The sequence below is a fragment of the Haemaphysalis longicornis genome, unplaced genomic scaffold, assembly GCF_048455015.1.
Source record: "Haemaphysalis longicornis isolate Haplotype H1 unplaced genomic scaffold, Haemaphysalis longicornis Haplotype H1 scaffold_7, whole genome shotgun sequence".
Lineage (NCBI taxonomy): Eukaryota > Metazoa > Arthropoda > Arachnida > Ixodida > Ixodidae > Haemaphysalis > Haemaphysalis longicornis.
The window spans coordinates 229155-250838 of NW_027526422.1; the positions used below are offsets into that span (position 1 = coordinate 229155).

At 49.8% G+C, this 21684-nt stretch overlaps 1 protein-coding gene across 3 annotated transcripts in view; it reads right to left on the minus strand.

Moving 5' to 3' along the window:
• LOC144147419 (transmembrane and coiled-coil domain-containing protein 4-like) overlaps positions 1–21684 on the minus strand; it is a 164237-nt gene that overhangs the window by 132255 nt on the left and 10298 nt on the right. For all 3 annotated transcript variants that reach the window (XM_077679551.1, XM_077679549.1, XM_077679550.1), the window contains exons 3-6: positions 20706–20763; positions 20380–20521; positions 3577–3709; positions 2187–2284 (exon numbers count right to left, since the gene is read on the minus strand). In XM_077679551.1, coding sequence (XP_077535677.1) covers positions 2187–2284; positions 3577–3709; positions 20380–20509 — 361 coding nt within the window. In that variant the 5' untranslated portion in view covers positions 20510–20521; positions 20706–20763. The remainder of the gene's footprint in view (positions 1–2186; positions 2285–3576; positions 3710–20379; positions 20522–20705; positions 20764–21684) is intronic.

Below are 21684 nucleotides of genomic sequence, written 5' to 3' on the forward strand. Positions count from 1 at the left end.
GACTACTGTTATGTGTTTGAAACAGAAATCTATAAACTACAATTTCATGCATAGCAACGCTAAATGTTGTGGGAATCGTGGAGAACCGCGACCTGCGATCCCGAGCCAGCGCGCGCTTCGGGAGAGACGCTGGTGCGCTGAAACCGGTCCGGCGCTCCGCTGGTTCGTCGGTGTCCCCCGAGAGATGGCGCCACCAATGTGTGCGGGGATAGGCGCGCGGGCGCGGGCGGCGCGAATGTGCGCGCACGGGAGTCGGGAGAGTCTCGTCGGAGACCCGTCGGGGCGAGATCGGCGGAACGTGGCGGTGGTGGATACATGCATCTCAGGTGGGAGCTTTGTTTGTCGCGCGCCGTGAGTGCCTGCCTCCCGTTCGCGGTCACAACCCAGACGGCGTGATTCGTGAACGCCGTCGAGCCTTGTGCTCGCATGCTTTGGGATTCCCCAAATAAACGGCTGTGCTTCGGCACTACTGTCTACTGTGTTCTCGTATCGGCGAACCTCGCTGGGCTGCCGCAGGCATGGGAGCCCGCGTGGTTGACACGCCGGGAGCTAGCGTGGGGGCCTACCCCAGAGTGCTGGCAAGGCCCCCGAGGAACCCCTCGTATATCCCACAATGTGTCCAGTAGATCGAGAGAAAAAAAGTTTTCTGGGAGCACTCAAAATCAGCCACGAAAGAGTTCAATGAAAGATCAGTTTGGACATGGTTCCAGCCAGTCACCATGGAGCCTAACAAGGGGACATGAACTCGCAGGCAACCCTTGGCCAGCTGTACAACACAACTGCAACCAAATATGGCTGAACTCACGGACGCCCACCACAGAAAGTTGGCCCTGGCCGCCAGGAAAAAGGGAAACGGGGAAGGAACGAGACGTGCTAGGAAGGAGTTGTTAGGATGGCGAAAGATGAAAGGGAGGAGAGGAAAAGGCCGATTCCCACCCCCCGACTGGTCAGACCGGAGGTGAAAGGCCTTCAACCTGCACCTGCACCTTTGCTCTTTAATTGGGGTTTTGTTTTTCTATTTCCATAACGAATATCGTGCGTGCATCGTGGAGTCGGTTTCTGAAGCCCATGCCACAAGGATAGGGTGCACAGCCAAGGTATCAAGCGACTACATCACCATCGAAGCACATGATTAGCTAGACCACAGCCAGCAGATATCGAATTTCGGCACGAAAGGCTCGCACTGCTCCAGTTACGCAGTTTTTTTGCATCGCAATCGCATACGTGGCGACAACGCTTCTCTCACTCGCTGCTGACGGGGCGTTTCTATGTGCGGCGTGCCAGCCGATGACCCCACAGCGCCCTCCTCTCTCGGTTGTTGCTAAGGCAACGGGGTGCCCACGCAGACAGCAAAGGCTCTCTCATCTTAACAGTAACTTTTGCGCACTCGATACGGGGACACAGAAAAAGACGACGCGAAGACAAGCGCAGTAAACTGTAATAACACGGATAGGCAGGGTAGTTGGTTTGACATCTTAACGGTAACTTTTGCGCACTCGATACGGGGACATTCTCGTAGTGGGGACCGTAGTGGGGACGCGCACTCTCTCGTAGTGGGTACCTCCGGCACTGCAGCGGTTGCTGATGGAAACAGCGCATGCGGGGCTCCGCAGCGTGGGCACTGGTGGTCATCACGCGAGTGCACGTGAAACACGCAAACTAAAGGGTCCCACCCCATTGGGAGAGAGCATCGGATGGCTGACTCCATGTTCCTTTTCTTTTTTCAGGCCTCGCCAAAAAAACGCTCCCCGAACGGTACCGCGCTTCGGGCAACCTGGCTTTAAATTAAGTGGTATGCGCATGCACCGACTTCTGTGGGAGGCAATCGGTGGCCACAAAAACTTGCATTAGTACTATATCCAGTTCCGAACTAGAAGCAGTTTGTCTACACTGCCAATTGTCTACACTGTTATAAGGAACAGGCGAGAGTACAGCAACCACGGTAGCCCGATTAAGTAGAAATCTCACAAACGTATACTTCAAATGGGTGCCACTGCACTTTACGGGGGGAGGGCCCATCTTAAAAGAGGCCTCCAACATGCTTCAATACTGAAAAAAACACACACACGCACAAGAAACTGCAATAACGCTGGGGGGGGGAGAGCACCACAACCAAGGCAACTCTGCAACGGTTATAGGAAAGGAAGTACTGAAGCAGAACAGAGAATAAAGGAAACAGGACTGACCAATGACAGCCCCTCCTCCCACGGTGGCGAGACCAATCATAAGAAAGCGCTTCAGCTTCTTGTTGCGCTGCCTCTTCGCTATCTCTTTCCTCTCCTCCCTGCAATGCAAGCACCTTCGAATGCTCCAACTATTCATGTCTCGGCATGGAGAACGTTGGAGCTCTAAAGGGAACACCAGATGTTTTCCCGTACTTAATTGTGATACAGTACGCTGGAGCTGCTTACCACACTGACAATGCTAAAACAGCTTCATAGGATTTTCCCCGACTTGTAGCGCTTGAAATAGAAACAATGTTACTTTATGGCAGTAAGGCAATTGACAAATGGCTGCAGCGAAATAGTGCAATAGAAGAAACAAGCACAATCAGAGGCCCCAGAGGCAAACGCTACAAGTGGCTTTTTGAGCTGCGGCAACGCTGTGCCACCTGAATTACGAAATTTGCACTAACTGAACATACAGAGGAAGGAATACAAAGAATGCGCAATTCCGTCGCCTGAGCGGAATGCTCTGCAAGACGCCCATCGCTATGCTTGCGGAAAGCGCTGGCTCCAGTGGAAGTTTGGGCCGTTTGGTGCGGTGCAGCCGTCCTTCGGGCATGTCAGGCAGACGACCCGGATCCTAAATTCTGAGTTCTGCAGACAAGTGCGGCTCTACCAGGACTGGCTACGCGTCGCCTGCTTCACCCAGTACCCCAACTGGCTGGGGGAGAGCAAGTTAAGGACGTTCAGGAGACTTGCTGCACAGACCACCGAGCTTTGGCAGCACGGGATGCTTTGTCAACGCCCCAAGAAATCGGACAAGGGCGTGCGGGCTGCAACACTGCATCTACCTGGTGGCGCTGAACCTCCACAAGAGGTCGTGGAAGTCATCCAAAAGGGCTTGAAGTACAGTCTAGAGTCCAAGATTCCAGCACACGAGATGCTGGCCCTGAACAGACGCGTGTGCGCATTCTTTGTCTTCTTTCCTCTGTATGTCCAGTTAGTGCAAATTTAGTCATTCATAATGCACCAACTAGCCCAACAACACATTTTACTGTGCCACCTCTCCCAAAAGCATGACGACAAGTGCTGAAGACGAAGCAATTGTGAACACACCACGCCTGCCGTTTCCTCACCAGGCACTGAGGGGGGTTCAGGCGAGCTCGAGTCATCCAGTTTAAGCCAGGACAATGTGCGTGGCTACACCCGACGCGACGTACGGTTACTTCACGCCAGAACAGGCCGCCACCTGTTTGCTCAGTTTGACCACCGCCCCCAAACATGAAAGGCCGCCCTTGACACAGCCCAGCGCTGGCTGCACTCCTCGTGAAACAAGACGAGGAACGGGCTGCCCCCGAGAGCTGCAGTCTGCGGCTGGGGCCAGAGAGAAGGAGAAGCGCGCCTCACTCACTCGGACTGCTCGTGCACTTCCTGGGAGAGCATCTCCACCACCGACTCCTCGTACATCTCCACCAGCAGCCGGGACACCCGCAGCCTCCAGGCCACGTAGAAGATGAACACTCGCGTCCGAGCATCGTAGATGCCTGCAACGAGGGCCGCCCAGTCACAAAGGGGCAGAAGCCACGCCCCCAACCCTGCCTGCCCCCGTGCAGAATGGACCACTAGTTCAGCTCCGACAGGACCGAGAGGCTCGACAGCTTTTCCAGTGTCGCGAGCAGCCACCATCTGGCGCACTAGCAAGGCCCATCGGGCAGTGCTATGCTCTCTGTGGCGCCCTTCCGACTCGTCAACTTCGCTGGGCTGTCTGACCAAGGACACATGCATCCCGCTCTCTTGCCAGACGGGCGTGCTGTCATTCTGATGAAACAGAGGACATTCGAACACACGGCCAGCACTAGCTGGTGACGCCCCTGCACATACGACGAGGCCCGCTCCAAGAAAGAGAAAGCAGCGCACGAGACAGCCATGTCCCACCACCCAAGTGGTTTATGTGGAAGGATGCCCAACTAAGAATTTGCCTAAGAGACTGCGCTTGTTCGGCACTGTTCGGCAAGTTGATAAAGCAGTGTTTAATTTATAACGCCTGACAGGAGAACAAATACCATGCCACATTTGCAGCGGCCGCAACAAACAGCAGCAGTGACGCGTCTTGCAATGTGACTGGACGATGTCCTACGCTGCAGTTCAAACCAGTTTCAGTTTCAGTTCCGTGCAACTACATGCTTGGCATCCAAAGTTTTCACTGGTTGGGCATTCACAATATCTCAGTAATCGGCATACTGAGCTTCTGCCATGCTGTCGGCCGTAGAATGGGTCAGATAAGCCTGACAGCACTGCTGCTTAGAATTGTAACATTCACTAGCCAGACGACGAATGCCCTCCGCATCATCAGAGATGCTGAAATGCGAAGCGCTTTGCCCCCACCTTTGGAGCTTGCCTGGCTCGTGCCTGTACCGTAAGGGGCGTGTTTGCACCAGCCACAGGGTTGGCTGACTCAGCCCTGTGCCTGCAAGCAGTAGGTGCTTGTGCCAACACCATGCCAACGAAAACTCGCCAGCATGTCAATGTCTGTCTGCGTGCAGTCTGCCAAATCTCGCGTGGAGCAATGAAGGCTACAGCACAAAATGGTGAATGCAGTATAACAAACACTGCCTAATAAAAGTTCAACTTAATTAAGAAAGGTGAAAAAACATGTCTAATCGGGAAATTCGAACTCCCCCGGTACGTAGCTTGGCATCCAATGCTCCGGACCACTCGGCCATAAATTAAGGGTTAGCAGGGGAGGAAATATGAACTATGTATAGGTGGTATTCACTGAAAAGTTTACCTATCAATTTCTTCGCTTGGCAACACTGGAAACAGCCACGGACATGACCAAAGCGCCATGGCTATGGCGCGGCTTGTGCAACTGCACCCGCAGGCCGCAGAAAAGAATAAACACCGGCGTGCGTCATCTGCTCCGTTTAAGCCCGATTCTCAACATCAACATAGATGTTATTAATTGTGCTTTTATTGGAGTTGAAGCATTACTTTGCGTTCGGTGGAGCAGAGTTTGGGACGTCCAACACACTTCATGTGCTTAGCACAGACAAGTACCGCTATCCTCCGGAGCCCGACGTAACCAGTGACGGTGCACTCACATGGTTGCCTGCAGGCGGGCCTTGCCAGTGAATACAACCTATATACCATATGGGCTGTTTATAGTTTCAGCATTCCCAGCAGTTTAGATGACCACTTCTTGAATGACACTTGTGCAGTAGGCATCCCCCTAATCTCCACAAATGTCTCGGTACTAGGGGCTTCTTAGCAGGAAAAGTGATCACAATGTGTGGTCGTGCGGCTGACCACTGTGCTAGTTCACCTTGCACAAAAAGTGCTTCCCGCACCTTGGTTTTACGCTTTAAAATGAAAGTTTTGGTTGCTTTTAATTCCGTATTACCTATGTGAACTTCTTCTATCTCGCCTTTATTTAGGCTTACATTTTCTCTTAGCGTACCAGTCGCACAGGCATATGCAGCTTACAGCTCTAGTGAAGCAAAGTCCGTGAAGAGTTGCATGTGCACTTGTGTGGAGATACTTCATCAACTTTACAAACCCTGACACAGCCTACAAGAGAAAAAAAATAAAGGCACATTCTTCCGGGAAAAAAAGTTCCGTGTTTTAGTTTTACACGAACGAACAAATTACGACAACTCGCCAGCGGCCGGTCGACTGACTCTGTCAGAGGGTCAGTGAGCCACGCAGTAGGCGCAGCCAAGCCAAGCCTGCAAGAGTAAGTGTCACACAAAACAACATGGGGAATAAGCGAGGAGGATGCAGAGGAGGACAGCACTTTGGAATTTATTTTTCTACTGAATAAAGTCGTGTAAACGCACCCAGAGTGGTCGAAACATGGCCTAGGGACTCCATACTCCAATTTGCACAAGCAGCGTCCCTTTACCACTGCAATACCAACTGCAGATACCGGCCATACTTTCTTCTCAAGGCAGCGTGAAGACACCTTTCCTGCCCAAGTTACTACTTGGAGCTACGATCCTGGCCGAGGAATCTGGACTTCACGTTGGTTATGGGACACCATAGAACAGAGGTCTTTGGAAACTGCCTGGAATAAAGAGCAAGTTGCCTCGTTTCATACATCTTCATAAAACCATGCATTCGTTTTCGAATTTCCTTGCCCGCTGCAGAATCATCAGTGGAGATCACATGATGCAGTAAGGCCGCTTTCTATGATTTCTGACTTTTTACACGTTGCAAAATGTTAACGCAATGCCTTTGTTTCATGAGGAGTGCCAATACCACAATATCATGTCCATGTAGCTCTCATCCGGCAGGCTTGGACGAAAGAGAGGAAATTCGCCACAATGGCCACTGAAGGGGCTTTAGGAAAAGTGCAGGTCACCCTGGCATTCCAGCAGCTTTTCCACGAGGACGTCCTCAAAGGTAATTTCTTCTACAAGAGTGTCAGGTTCGGGGGACAATAATAAATAGAAGAAGGAATTTTCGAAACGAGACTAGTTTATGACACCTGAAACCCACATCAAACTACGCACAATAGAGTAAACAAACTAAGGAACACTGGAGAACGAAAGCACAGAAGGGGGCTGCGAAAACACAGTATAGAAAATGCTAAAGAGTTCAAGCAAATGGAGAGAAAGTACATGCTTGTTACTGTCAATGGTCCACCACACCTCCCTTCCCGGGAGCACAGTCATGGCGTGACATCTCGTTCCTGAAGGGTGGGCAACGCGCTCCGGGCTCCCGTTGCTGCAGAGCCGACGCAGCTCTCTTGGAACGTTGCTGCCTTCTGACGATGTCGACGAGACAACCTGCTTGCGGGAGAGGGCGCCAGGTGTTCCGTTGCGAAGGACCTCTTGGACGTGGCCCGCGTCAGGGCACCCAGCCGCCAGCATTCCGGTCTCTCTTCACCATCTCTCTGTTCTCCACCACGAGATCGCCTCCGCCACCGGCCGCTGGCAGGTTTCGATTGGCCGGCTCCCGAGTGGGGGTGAATGAATGAGTGGGGGTGATGATGGCAGTGCTCTAGGCTTGTTTGGAGCTTACCCCACGGCGCACGTCTTGGCTTTTGACGAGCCCTTGTTCTGGTCCTTGCCATTTCTTCGCATGACAAAGAGCGATCTTAAGCAAAGGCTTCATACACTTGAGTGAACAGAGAACTCTGCGAGGCTCATGGAGAAGCTGATTTTTGTCATGTTGTCACGAACACCAGTCAACCGTTTTCAGAGCAGAGGATCCGAAAGAGTTTTATTTTTTCGGGTGGGAGGGATATGCAGCAAGGGCCGACGGTGGTTTTGTCACAGACACCAGGGACAACCCTTGGAGTCTTCTGGATTATGTGACTTCCACACTTGGCTATGAATACCTAGCTGTTTACTGCAAAATCTCACTCAGAGCAAAGCAGAGGCCGTTTCTGGGATTGTGCGCCAATCCTTTGGATGCAATGACCACCCCACTCCGGAGCCATTTCAAAGTGAAGCCTTCTGGGCCTCACCTATGGCGCCTGATGTCGCACCCCAATGCACTGCAGAAAAGCCAGCTTTACACAACAGGTTTCACAAGCGACGATGATGATAGGCATGGGCACAAGAAAAAAAAATCCTGCCCCCATGGTCGGAATCGAACATGGGTCCCTCTTGTTACGAAGCCGTCGCCTCTCCAACTGCACCATTTTGACCCAGTGGAAGCAGTTTGGGTTTTGTACTTGCAGACACCGACTGATCAGGTTGCATGAGAGAATGCTTTGTGTTCAACCATATTTCCCTTAAGAAAGAGGCCTCGATTTTTTGACTGCTATTATACCGACCTCAGCTTCTATAGCTTAGAGAGACTACCCAGAGGTAGCCTGAACTCATCACCGAACTCTTGGAGCCATTCAGGAAATGACACTAGTTGACAGGCTGTCAGATAAAGGGAGGTGATGGAGAAGCACAGCTCCTCCTTGCTTGACAACAAGGACTACACAAAGATGAAGCGACTGACTCATTACATACTAACTTGATAGGTTGTGTGGAGGAGCATTTCACGTGCCAAGTGGGTATCGTCACTTGGCCCTCTTCCCGTTCAAGCCACATCGGACGATAACGATAACGTGGCTGGACAGCATGGTCTGTTTTCCCAGCCTCATTCAAGGAAATGACCTTGAAATGGTTGGCTGTCCAAACCAAGGCGCAAGGCGACGTCAAAGGCTCCTTGCAAATTTACGTTTTATGCTCTTACGAGACTGCACTTGCTCGCACAAGCTTCCAGCGATGCCAGCGAGAGTGAAGTGGGCCCATGCCGAGTTCTGGCACGCTCCTCAATGCTCTGGCTGTGCCAGCCGCGCTGGAAGCTCGCTCGCTGCCTTCGCCACGGGGAGGAGGCTGCGTGCCCTGCAGACGCACTGCGGTTCACCCAGTCCGAGTCTGCTCCCGCTGCAGGCGCTCGCGAACACCCCCGCAGCTTTCACCTGAGGGCCCTCTAAGAACAGCGCTGGACGGTGCAGACGAACCTGTGCGGGGGCCTACACACTGTTAAACCTCCACAGCTTATTTTTGGCGGCCAGGAGGGCCGCAACCGCACATCCAGCAAGCCACACTCCCGCACTCCTCTGCCAAAGCAAACGCTGGCCCCCCATGACCCGCGTGGCTGACAGGGCCACGCGAAATAAGCCACAGCGTGCTACAGGCCAAACAAACAAACAAAAAAAAAGCACACTCGTGGCAAGTTTTGGTACTGCCAGATTGCATGCCAGCGAGCGGCAGCAGCCCGACCCACAGTACACTTGCTTTCAGGCTGGCCCGGGCACTGGAAAGGCTTGCTTTTGTCGCCTCGGTTCTGACAAGAAGCGGACAAAGGTTGGCACCACTGCGGCACGCACGTGTGGCCGAGTAAAAGAAATGCTGCGCACACTGTGCAAGACACTTGGTGCTGACGGGTGCAGGGGCACCTAGACAAACCCATGGGGCCAAGAAGGTGCTGAAGGGCCGCTGCAACTACAGCACATGCCACAAACATGCAATTTTGCAGAGAGTTTTGGTAGAAAATGCATGCTACTGCAACCTGTCACACCTGTGGCCAGTCCTTGTGGTGCCAGGTAGGGGGGAAAGAAGAGAAGAACGACGAGTCAGAGAGGGCAGGCGGCCACCTCGTTTGTCAGGTACACAAGCCACCGGCCTGGAAGGGGCCCTTTCTAGAACCCTGCCCACACAAATCTTTGCCCCCGCGCTCATGAGCACAGCCAATTACCATTAGGGGAAACAGAAAGGGGGGCGGAATCCTAGGCACTCAGCTGCAGCGTAAGAGCAGGGAGAAATTGGAAGGACTCTCCAACAGCCAGGCCAGCTTCCTGCAACACCTCAGGCGACTTACAGTTGATGGCAAGCAAAACATCAAAGGCATTTTGTGACATCAATGACAGACCAAACGATGCCCAAGATAGGTTCCAGCAAAGCATGAAAAGTACTTTGTGACGTGACAAACTGCACTGTGCAAAAACAGGTCCCACCAAAACACTAATCTTTTCCGGCTTCTCAGAAAGCAGCTGTGGAACAGAGAATGATGTCAAAAAAGTTACGACTGACATACGTGCGTACCAAATGTGCACTTTGAAGGATCTCTCAAACCTCACGAAATCAAGACCACTTTGCACGGGTAAGCCTCAAAATAACAAAATATGGCCAATAATTGCTGGCTAGTTTCAAAACCAGCCAACATGTGACACATCCGCACAACCACACTTTGCAATTACGTGCATACTGGGAAGACGGTGGCAATCTTTGCAAACACAGTAAAAGCTCGTTGATCTGAACTCGAAGGGGACCATAAAATTGTTCGAACTAAGCAGTGTCCAAATTAGCGGGCGGGCGCTAGAATGAATGGACATCGCGCCACACGGTGCAGGCAGAACACAAAAAAGCCACGTCTGGACTCCCTGCTACCCATTTATGGCAGGTGATTTCGTAAACAATGTTCATGGAGTTTGAACAGCGAACGGCGCCACTAAATTAAATTTTTGTGGCACCAGAGGCACGCTACCATGTTGAACGCCCATTTCAAACATCAATGTTTAACGAGCTGTAAAGTTAGTTCCAAGTGGTGCATCAAAAAAAAAAAACGCTTCTGTTATTGCATTCGCCAGGGTTCATAGTATTAGAAAATATAGAGATTATAGTTTTGTGACCAACACTGTTTTGTTTCGTCTATTGTTCCTCCAAAAATGACTAATTATCTCTAATTATCTCGGGAACTAATTGAATGGTTCAAAAAATAATGACATATTTCAAGTCAGTGGAAAAAAAGCAGCAAGACTGACCAGTATCACAGAGGTAACTTCAAAATTCAAAGAAATTGTTTTAAGAGCCATGTCTCCCCTTAACTGAGCTTAAATTAACGAGCTTTACTGTACTCATTGGCACCGAGTTGTGAGAGAAAAAAAAATTAATCCTCAGCAAGTGAACATTTGTGCACAGAATTTATTTCAAGTAATCATGGCATTAATAGTACATAGGGATGTGAAAATATTTGATTTTTGAATTCGAATACCTGAGGTACGTACTTTTGAATAATTCAACATGACGAATATTCAAAACGCTGCCAATGTTGCGGCTAGGTTAGTGTGGCCCTTACTCGCCCTAACGGCCAAAGCTTTGGGTCAAATGTTTGCCGACGACTCGCTTCACAAGCGACAGCGTGCTTTGCCTTGAAAAGATTACACAAATTCAATGCGCACCCAGTGTTCGCGTAGTGCACCTGGATGCAATGATGTCACAGCATGCTCCTGTACCAATGGCCAGGGAAACAAGAGACAAATGGTGTTCGCCTCCATAGAACACCTCCCAGCAGCCCCTTTTTTCTGTCATCCAGCCACGAAAAGCCGCCCCTTAAGCGGCAACAAAACATGCGCAAGTCCAACCCCATCGCAACCTTCGTTCCTTGTTCATCTTCATCTTCCTGCCCTGAGGGAGCACAGCTGTGTTTCCCAGCGTCTATTCTATGAGCAGATGTTCCCCCCCTCCCCCTAGCGTTTGCGCTGCCCAAGGGGGTTGCTTTTCGGCACCCTCCGCCATCGCAGCTCACCATCTCCAGATGTTCAAAATGAGAACGGGCTGTTGCTTGCTTATCTGCACAACGTTCTAGAGACGGGGGCTCTCTATTTTCCGAGGTGGTTATCACGCGAGCTGCAGGGTGCCCATTTTGTCCCTTTCTGTGTCCCAGTTGGAGGAGGAGAGAACGGAGCACTGGCTGCGCCACATGGCCGGTTCCGTCCTTCTTTCTTCGAGAGCAGCCTTGAAGGGGCCATGAAGACAAAACACAAGTTTGTGTTATTCGAAAGAGTGCCCCCGGCGCTTGTTCGGGTGCAAACGATGCTTTATTCACTGAGAAATTAATTAATTTAAGTTGAAATTTTCATTTTCCCGCTAAATCGTGCGTTTTCGTGGTCTGCATTGACATCACAGGAACTGACCGCTCTGAAGCCAATTAGGAAGCCTTGTTTACCGTTAGTGAACCTAGACGGTGCCACCATACCGAGGCAAGCCGTTTTCTGCCTTTGATTTGCTTTTTACTGTATTTAGAAGGGGCCGAAGTGAGCAGTTCTCTACCATCTCCAAAGAGGAAAAGGAACAGTCCCCCTTGCAAGAGCTACGGCATTGCTTTACGAGTGGATAGAAATGCCATTCCGACTGTAGACAGTATTAGAGTCCTAGGGCTGCGCATACAAACAAATGGCAAAAACACTGAAACTATCGGGAGACTTGCAGCGAGTACCAGCCAGACGTGCCGGTTACTTAAGCGCATTTCTAACAAGCATGTGGGGATGAAGGAGGCCAATCTCTCGAGATTGGTTCAGGCTTTCGCCATAAGTCGTGTACTATTCGTTGCACCCTATCTCAAACTTTGTAAAACAGAAAGATAAAATTGAAATCACACTCAGGAAAGGGATCAAAACCGCACTAGGTCTTCCTCCGAACACCCCGACGGTAAAGCTTCTAAGACTAGGTGTATCAAACACTCTGGATGAGCTCATAGAAGCCGCCGCGGTGCCGCAGCATCAAAGACTTTTGAGAAGTAAAACTGGAAGGAACATCATGGAGCGCCTGGGTTTCGAACCGTCTCAGTGTTCCAAGCAGACTGATATCGCACCTAGACCAACTAGGAAGAGACTCATGATTACACCGCTGCCTAAAAACATGCACCCGGTATTTCACGAAGGCAGACGAAAAAATAGGGCTATCGCCTTGCAGGCCAAATTTGAAGGGAAGCCCGATGTGCTGTACACGGACGCTGCCGAATACGACACTAAGAAGACCGCACACACAGCCGTAGTAGTTCGTGAGAGTGGAGACCCGGTCTCGTGCTGCACCGTCAAAAACACAAATGCAACTGAGGCAGAAGAAGTTGCTATTGCTCTAGCTATAGCACAAACCGGTACAAGGGTGGTGGTTAGGGACTCTAAGGCAGCCATTAAGAATTATGATATGGGCAGGGTCTCTGCTGCAGACGCCAAAATTCTCAGAGAAGGTCAAGTACCAGCAGATCAAATTTCACTGATATGGTGCCCGGCCGACCGCCCGAGGCCTCACTTTACCGGTCGATCGCAGCCGACTCACCACCTCCACCCGAGGAACCCCTTCCTTCAGGCGACAAAACTAAGGACATTCCAAGAAATAGTTTCTCATTATAAGCTCGGTCGCAAGACCTGTCCGGCGGCGGATAAACAGCTCAGCAAAAAAGAGGAAGTTGTGTGGAGGAAATTGCAAACCGGGGTGTTCCCGAACCCTCAACTATACAGCAAATGGCATCCGGAAGTCTTTACTCATAAGTGCACTCACTGCAATAGCATTGCGGACCTAGTCCACATGGTCTGGACATGCCCTTTCTATAACGACCCGAAAAGATATGTGGAATCCTGGGAGATCTTATTACTCAACCATGAAGCAGAAGAGCAACGCAAAGTCATCGGTCTGGCCCTGACCGCCGCTGAATACCAAGGGATTCAGGCCAACAGTTAGGGGGTGAACGGGGGTCTAGGCTAATGCCCTCTCCCTCGTCATTTTAGACGGGTGCAAATAAAAGTTAATTCTCTCTCTGACTGTATTTAAGGGGACATGCTCCTCGAAACAACGTTATTTTTAATAATGAAGTTAGGAGACTGAAATTTTCACAGCTTGTGAAGATTGAGCTCCCCTGGTCATACATGCAATCAGATTTCGAATAACTGCTCCGGATAAAATGTTACGCAGCATGACTCACAGAAAAATGGCTTTTTTGAGCACACTTTTTTTCACAGTAAAAATTTTTTCTGAAACTTTTAAAATAGCCTAGGTGGTTCCTTATGAGCTGCAGAGTGCACAAATCTGCCTTAAAAAGCCTCATATTCATTTTCCTCACCACGAAAAAAAATGACCGGTAGTGTACCTTTTCTTGTTCTGTATATTTTTGTTTTATGACCATCACAAATATCTAGACACAAATTGCACAATGAACAAGATTTGTGCACTCTACGTGTTATACAGTACAACCTCATTACAACAGACCATGATAGTGATCATGATTTCAGTCTGCTATAAAAGCAGTATGAACAATCCAAATACTGTTACTACAGACTTTTACAAAATCATAGACAAAGTCTGTTATAACAAGAGTTTGGACTTCTCAACTGTTAAAAACAAATCACACAATAAAAGTATGCTGGTTCAAGATTCAGTTACAACTTAAACAGGTTGGTATTTTAGGCCAACAAACCTTCAGGATGACTTGAGTTTTCCAGCAGTTTCATCCTCTTGCGACATTGTGAAGCACATCACAAAATCACATGAACGACTCTTTTTACATTTGCTGGGCTCCTGTTGTATGGCACCTTCTCAAACTTCTGATTCACTCATACTATTATTACTCTCTTTCACGTCTCTTCAACCTACAGTTGCATTTCCATTGTCTTCACATGAATATAAATGAAATGCAAGTAAAGATCTCATTGCTAAGCTTGGAGATTTAGCCAGCTATAATGTATGAGGGCAAACGTTTTTTTGTTTCAATGATGTTAACTTTCATATATAAGCATCTTATCTGTTGCAGTATAACACTTAAATTTTAAATCCTATCACTTGATTGCCATGACATCACAATTATGCATACTGCAAGTGGATGCAAGAAGTTTCACTTCTATTCACAATTATTTTTAATTGTTTCAAACTGTTTTCGTTTGATCACAACTGTGACGTAGAAACGCAAACTCTGAAAATGTACCTAACAAATGAATGGTTTCCTGCACTTGAAAAGTCCACTGAGACGCGAAGGTGGACTTGTTAGCATTTCAAACTGGTCTGTTATATCCGAATGTATGTTGTAACAGAATCTGCAGTAAAGGAAGTTTAATCAATGGCACAGATAGGAAGACCAACCAAGCATTGCAAATCAGCATGTTGTATCCAAATATCTGTTGTAAGCAGATCTGTTGTAACAAGGTTACACTGTATTAACATCTGTGCAAAATTTCATCGTGATACAACAACTTTAAGTGGGAAAATAAGTGTGCACAAACTCAGAAAACGGACAAAAACAACAAGCTGAGAAAAACACAACTGAAAGTTTATTTCTTTGGCAGACTCACAAATTCTTGCTCAAACAACATGAAACTTGGTGGGGATATAGTCTGAAATGTCCACACTGAGGTACTAAAACTAGAACGCTCCTGCTGCATAAGCTTCACCCTCACGGTTCTTGCGGGTGGAGTCCTCGGTACGGGCCCGTTTCCCCAGGCTGCGGCGATGGGACCTAGCCTCAGCAGTGAGCTTAGCAGACATCTGCCTGATCCTCCGCTGGTCACTTGCACTGCCTAGTCTGACCAGTTCTTCTGAAGGGAAGATTCCCAGTTCTTGGAGAACTTGCTCAAACCTAGTGTGGCCCCTGTTGAACCACAACACTGCGAGGGCGGTGGCTGTCTCCACTACAGTGAACTGCGGGTTGTACGATACCGTCCTGTGCCAGATGCGCAGTGCTGCTTCCGTCTCCATGGCACGGGACGAGCAGTCGACATTTTTTTCACACACAGAGGCATGAAAGGCTTGCTTTTGGTGGTGGCTGCAAGTGGTTTGACAGCACGCCAAAATCCAGGCAGAGACCAGTGTCTGGCAGTGCCAGTGTTGGCAGTGCCAACACTGTTGTGGCTCTTGTGTCTTTGCTTCTGCCAAGTACCATCAAACATCACGCTGACGTCAGTCTGACCAGCTTGCAATGCAGTTACTTGCCTTGCTTCAGCAAGGTTGTCAGAGACGACTTTTGTGGCCGCAACATGAACTTTCGGCTGGCGCCTCATAGGTGTTGTGAAATCCCCCCCCCTACCGGATAATGGCCGCCGAGAGAGCAGTCTGTCTTGATTTTACCTAACCGGCCAAACCGCTTCCGCTCACTGACTAGCCTGAGTCACTGTTAATTATTGACAGTGACGCTGGCCAGTCAGTGAGCGGAAGCGGTTTGGCCGGTTAGGTAAAATGAAGACAGACTGCTCCCATCCAGTACAGCAATCCTAAAGGCCCAACCACATGCACGCGTAAAACCGACTAACTCGCGCAACGACGTACGCATACGCCGCTGCCTTTACGCCGGCCGACGACGTCGGAAAGGGCGAGTAACCACATATCGCCGCAACGCGTGCGCAAACCAATGCGCCGCGCAGTGTGGCTCGACGACTTCGGACTCAGCTTTGTGGCGACCAGTTCAACTACATTTTAACTCAAATAAAGCAAGTAATGCCTATTCTCCCAAAACTACGTATATTTAATACAGAAACAACTAAAACAGTTCTTGTGACATTAAAAAACGTTAAGGATTAGTATGCATACTTGGCAGGCACAAAACCCTTTCACTACATTTGGCGTAAAACTGGTAAAACTGCCTTGCTCCCATAGTTGCTCGTTGCTTCGCGTGTTTTGTCCAGTTGTTTGGTCACCGTATTTTACAAATTACTTCGTTTTAACGCATAATGAATAGTGAAGTTAGTTTATTTATCAATTCACTGTCTTGTGATGCGACCTGACCGCCGATAACATCACCGCCAGAGGTGTACGTCAACACCGTGCGCCAGAAAGTTTGCGTCGATGTCTGGCGGGCTCTGATTTGGGCGTAACAAGCGCGTACCAATGCATTCGGCGTACGCCGGAGTACGCCGGTTCCTTACGCACTTACGCCGGTTTACATCGTTGCGCGAGTACGTCGGTTTTACGCGTGCGTGTGGTTGGGCCTTAACTTGTGTAGTTTCGCAACTGCAAGTGATCAGACTGTCTTGATTTTACCTAACCGGCCAAACCGCTTCCGCTCACTGACTGGCCAGCGTCACTATCAATAATTAACAGTGACTCTGGCTAGTCAGTGAGCGGAAGCGGTTTGGCCGGTTAGGTAAAATCAAGACAGACTGCTCTCGCGGCGGCCATTATCCGGTAGGGGGGGAGATTTCACAACACCTACGAGGCGCCAGCCGAACTTTCTTGGAAATGTTGTGGAACGTCTTTTGGTGCAGTGGTTTCGGTAGACCAATACTGGCACAAAACCTGCACAGCTGATCGTGTCCGATGCCAACCGCGCAGGCAGCGAGTACCGCTTTCACATTGACGGCGAAACTATCACGGGGACTTCCTCTGCAGAGTTCCGGGTCGCGGCCTCCGCGACTGATGGCGGCAGCACGCTGCGATGAGTAAACAGAAGAAATCACTCCCGCAGGGCACTTCTCGTTTTAGCACTTGAGTTCCAGTACCGATGCGAGGCCCTTCCGCTTGTTCGCTACGTCAACTACGACGAGTTCGCACTTTGCACACATCGTGCACACGTCGTCATTCTCAAGGTCAGTCAGAGCGCCGACTTCACAGATAACTGCACCTGCACCGCTCCCATTGCTGGCTGTCTCCTCACCTTGGAAGGCTGACAACTTCTTCTCCGATGGAGTTATAAAGCCGATATCGTCGCTGATAAAATCAGCCCCGCCTGGTTGAGCCGCGCTTGCAACGCTTGAAGACCCGGTGCCGTTAGGCCTCACGGTGCCGGTCGTGCCGGCATTGGCCGTGGTCGTCGCCAGGGGTTTATGCAGAATTTCGATTTTGGGGGGGTGTCGGTGCGATGTTTGGGGGGGTGTTGTATAAATCCCTAGGCAGGGTGCTTGTGGTTGTGGAATTTTTTTGGGGGGGTGTCGAAGTCCTTCTGGGGGTGTGTTGGGGGGGTGTTAGGGGGGTGTGTATAAATCCCTGGTCGTCGCAATGCTGCGCCGCTTGCGCTTTCCTTTGTACCGGCATGAAGTACGCTACTTCCGGCGACAAAAGTCATGCTTCTGCTCACCGTTCACGATTAAAAACACACGATAAGGAAATAGAAAAGATAGCGCGAAGCAGCGAATGGAACGATGCAGGGGCGGCTCACAAGCGGCAAGAGCCAATGGCGGTCCTGATTTTGTTTCACGTGATTTAAATGCCCAGTAGGAGCTCGCGAAACAAGCGGGAAGAAATTTTTTTTATTTTTATTTTTTTATGCGGAGATACGAAGCTGGTGAGCGGCTCGCGGCTCAATCGAGAGGAGGAGGCTTGATCCATCCTCCATGGCTTGATCTACAGTGGCTAGAATAGGAAAGTGTGATGACCGGGCCCTCTCCCGCGTGACGCTGTAGGAGGAAAATCCAGGTGGCGCTGTCGCACGATTACACGTTCGCTGCGACGGCGGCGGAATATGGAGTACGAATATATTTTTTTTCAAAGCTATTCTACGTGGCTGCGCAAACTGAGATGCAATGAATGTCGTATTTTAAAGTACTACAATCGAAGTTTGCAACCGACTGGGTGCACTTTGACAGCCGAATATAGCTGGCTGGCTCGGACACTTATGAAGCAAATCAGAGAATTGAGGACTGGTAACTGGTAAACACGCATTTTATTTTCGACGTGCTCGTTACAAACAGACAAAAACTACTCACTTTTGGTGAATTTCTCATGATTTGTTCATAATTGCAAAGGCTCGAAGCCATCACATTTTTTTGCTCAATGAGCCCTTGCCTTTCACTGATATTTCTTTGTGTGTGTATGTGTGTGTGAACAAATTCAAGCATTTTTTCTCGAATTGTCTTCGGAAAAGCATTTTCGACATTCGATTCTGCTGTTACACGAGACAATTGAGCTTTAAATGCTTCTTCCTTTCACGAAAAGGCATGCCTTCTCCTTTTTCAATGCCTTCGTGTAAAAGTGCAGCCAGAGGACCAAAACGAATTTGATAGTCATGGACAGGGAGAGTGGCAGGCTTCTTGGTATGTCAGATGTTTCGTAAATGCTTCCAATGTCGGCAAGGGTACGTGTACGGGCTTTATCCTGCGCAGTGCGACACACTCTGTAAGCCACTGTGAATGGCGAAACACTCAGCGTGTGGTTTCCCTCATGTTGCTGAACCAGGGTCAAGTTCTTGACAGAAAAAGAGCATGGGTGTTCTTTAAACTCTGCACTCACAGGGCAGTCACCATCCTTAGCTTTTTATTGCTGGGTGTGGCTGCGGGTGAGCTTCTCGCTTGACACTTCCTGCTTGGGAAAGTTGTTTCGGCTGGTACTTCGGAAGATTGGAAATTGCGTGGGCACAGCTCCGGGGCAACCGAGGCCTGCCCCTGTAGATTGAGACAACTTCTCCGTTCACGGTATGTTCAATGTGCCGGGAGCTGTACCTTTCGCCGAGGTGTAGCTCGCATACAGCGGTGTGTTCCTCGAGCCGCTTCTCAGTCCGTGGTGTTGCTCGTCGCCACTGTGCCAATACAGATGCGTGTCCTTCGGAACGCCAAACAACGACAGTTTCTTTTTGCAGGACTTGTACACCGTAGAGCGGCCCGGCACAAAATTGTGGCTCTGCTTTGGCGGCAGTTAAACCTGCTACGCCACAGGAAACAACCGGTGCTTCTCTCTGGTCAAAGCAGCAATCGCATTGCAGACGATCCGCGCGCGCCTCACCAGGCGACGTGTAAACGGTCGCGCGCGCCCCCTCGCGGATCCCTATCGGCGGCTTCAAAGCGCCTCATAGGCGCTGCACGCCGCTAATCACACTTTCCTATTCTAGCCACTGTACTTGATCTACCCATCTACCTTTCCGAAGTGACCGAAATGGCGGTGAGCCACGCTGCCGTGCGGAATAAATTCTCAAACATGGCCGAAATTCGGCTTGATTGCACGATTTCTCGGGTCACCGCGAGTCATTCCACTAAGTTCTCGTTCGTATTTCATTTTCATTTTTTTACCCATGAAAGAACGATAGTCAAAGATGATAATGCAAGGGTAAACAAAAAATCGGCATATTTCGAAAAAATCACGTTTTTTCGACCCGCGTGTCCCCACCTGGCTTGTTTTTGTTCAGGGAAAAAATCGTTTCGTGAAACAGCGTGCTCGCTCAAGAAATATGGTCACATAAGACACCGTTGCTTGCATCAATCGGCCAGTGTCGTCTGAGACCACCCAAAAGCCCCGCAGTCCTGTGCAGCTAAATCAAGCATAGTGCGTGCAGTACTAACAGCAGTACGCATCGGTACTTGTATGTTTACGTATGCTTTCGTAACTTCCACTGTTTGTCCCACCATTCTTACGGCTTTAAAAAGAATGTGCTTTAAATTTAAGTGCAAACAGCTCGTTCGGCAAGCTTATAAGCTCTGCCTAATTTACGTTTGCTTTTTGGCGCCCTCCGCCAATCGTAGAGCTGGCTGGTATGACATCATAGGTTCTGTTGCAAGAAATGAGCTAGTGGGTTGCATGGCCATTCCCTTTTTTCCTAATTATGTAGCTTATTCGAGCGAAGTTTACACTAAAAGTGGTGTCAGCATGATTCTAACGAGGCAATCTTTTGAATGAACCAAACTTGTGTCTTCTCTTCGTGGCTCCTTTAAAACGATGCCCCAACTGTGCCAGGCAATCAGCGGACCCGCCAAAAAATTGCTCCCTTAACGGTACTGTGCTCCGGGCATGCGCATGCATTTAGTTCTATGGGAGGCTAACCGGTGGTCACAAAAACCCGCGTTACATCCAGTCCCGCACTATGGTCTACACTGTGTTACAAATGTACAGTTTTTAGTGGTTTTGTTCCCCAATATTGAAAAAAATTCTGGTTTTTCCTTCGCAAAACCCTTGCAGAAGCAAAACGATCCAGAGGCAGTTGTTTGTTGCCAAGGGAATTCTGATGCACCAACTGACGAGGAAGTGCAGGCGAAAACGTGCACAAAGCGTGGCTTTCGCGAGCCCTGCGCGTGGGCCCTCACCTCCGTGCACAGCAAACAGGACGAGGTCCTCGACCACCCGCAGGCAGTTGCCGTTCAGGCCGGGCTCCTCCTTGAGCACGTGGATGAAGGGCTCCAGCTCGCCCCCTTCGCCCATCATCAGGGCCCGCATCACGTGCTCCACCTGCACAGCAGCAGGGCTGCACCTCATTGGCACTTGTCAGTCTAGGCCGCCAAGCTGGTCCAACAGTGCCTGTGACACTACTGGCAATAAGGCGACAGCAGCCTTGATGGGTGCACTTCGCATGTGCGAGACATGAATGTGATGCAGCGCTATGCAAAGCACAAAGCCAACGGGCCGCCCGTACCTGTGACGGCAAGCCCAGGTGCCGTATCAGCTGCAGGAGACACTTTTCGCAAAATTCCCTGCAACAAAACCAGAAAAGAAAACTTTGTTGTGCAAGTTGTTTTTTTCTGCTACTACTAGACATCGTGGCAAAGTGTTCAGGGTCCCTCTACCCACACTAAAAAAAGAACGAATTCATGTTTTAACAAACCTCAAAACACTCTATATACTGTGAAAAAAAAAAAAAAAAAAAACACCTTGTACTTATTAAAATCAAGAGCCATCATGAAGAGATCTTCTGATGCATGAACTACACCTAGCCGTTCCGTTGCACGAGATCAGCAAATAGCTGAAAAATGCCATCTCTCCAGGGCAAGTCAGGGATGACACCATGATAAGAGGCCAACCACATACAGCCCCTCCAGTCCACACAACATGCCCGCATAGGGCAGCAGGACAGGCTCGCAAGGAGCCAATGCCACAATGATGTGCCACCTGAAGGGGGGCGCGATGGCTGAGCCCTGACTGACGCAACAGATTTACGTGGCTGAACTCCCAGTCAACACGGGCAATTCCGCCTGGGCAGAGGTAAGCATGTTTGACGTAGGATCTGTAAAGTGCTTGTGCTGTTTCTTTCCACTCGAAACGGTCATTCTGTGAGCTGATATTTTTGCTTGGCGACATCTGCCGCACACCTGTACCCCAGATGAACATTCTAAAACAGGACCTGCCCAGCATAGAAATCCCAGGCAGCCTTGCGCACACTTTGTTCTGCTCAGGAACTCGTTTTTTCCCACTGCCGCTGGCAAGAGCTGGGCACAAGATGTCTCTGGTGATGAGCAGGGCCTAGAAGACAAAATGCAAGTTCGGTTCACCTGACCGCTGGCCTCGTTAGAATGACACCCCTTTCAACGCAAGCTTCACCCAATGAAGAACAAAGAGAATGGCCATGCGACCCACTGGCTCATTTCTCACACTCGAACGTACGACATACATGCCTC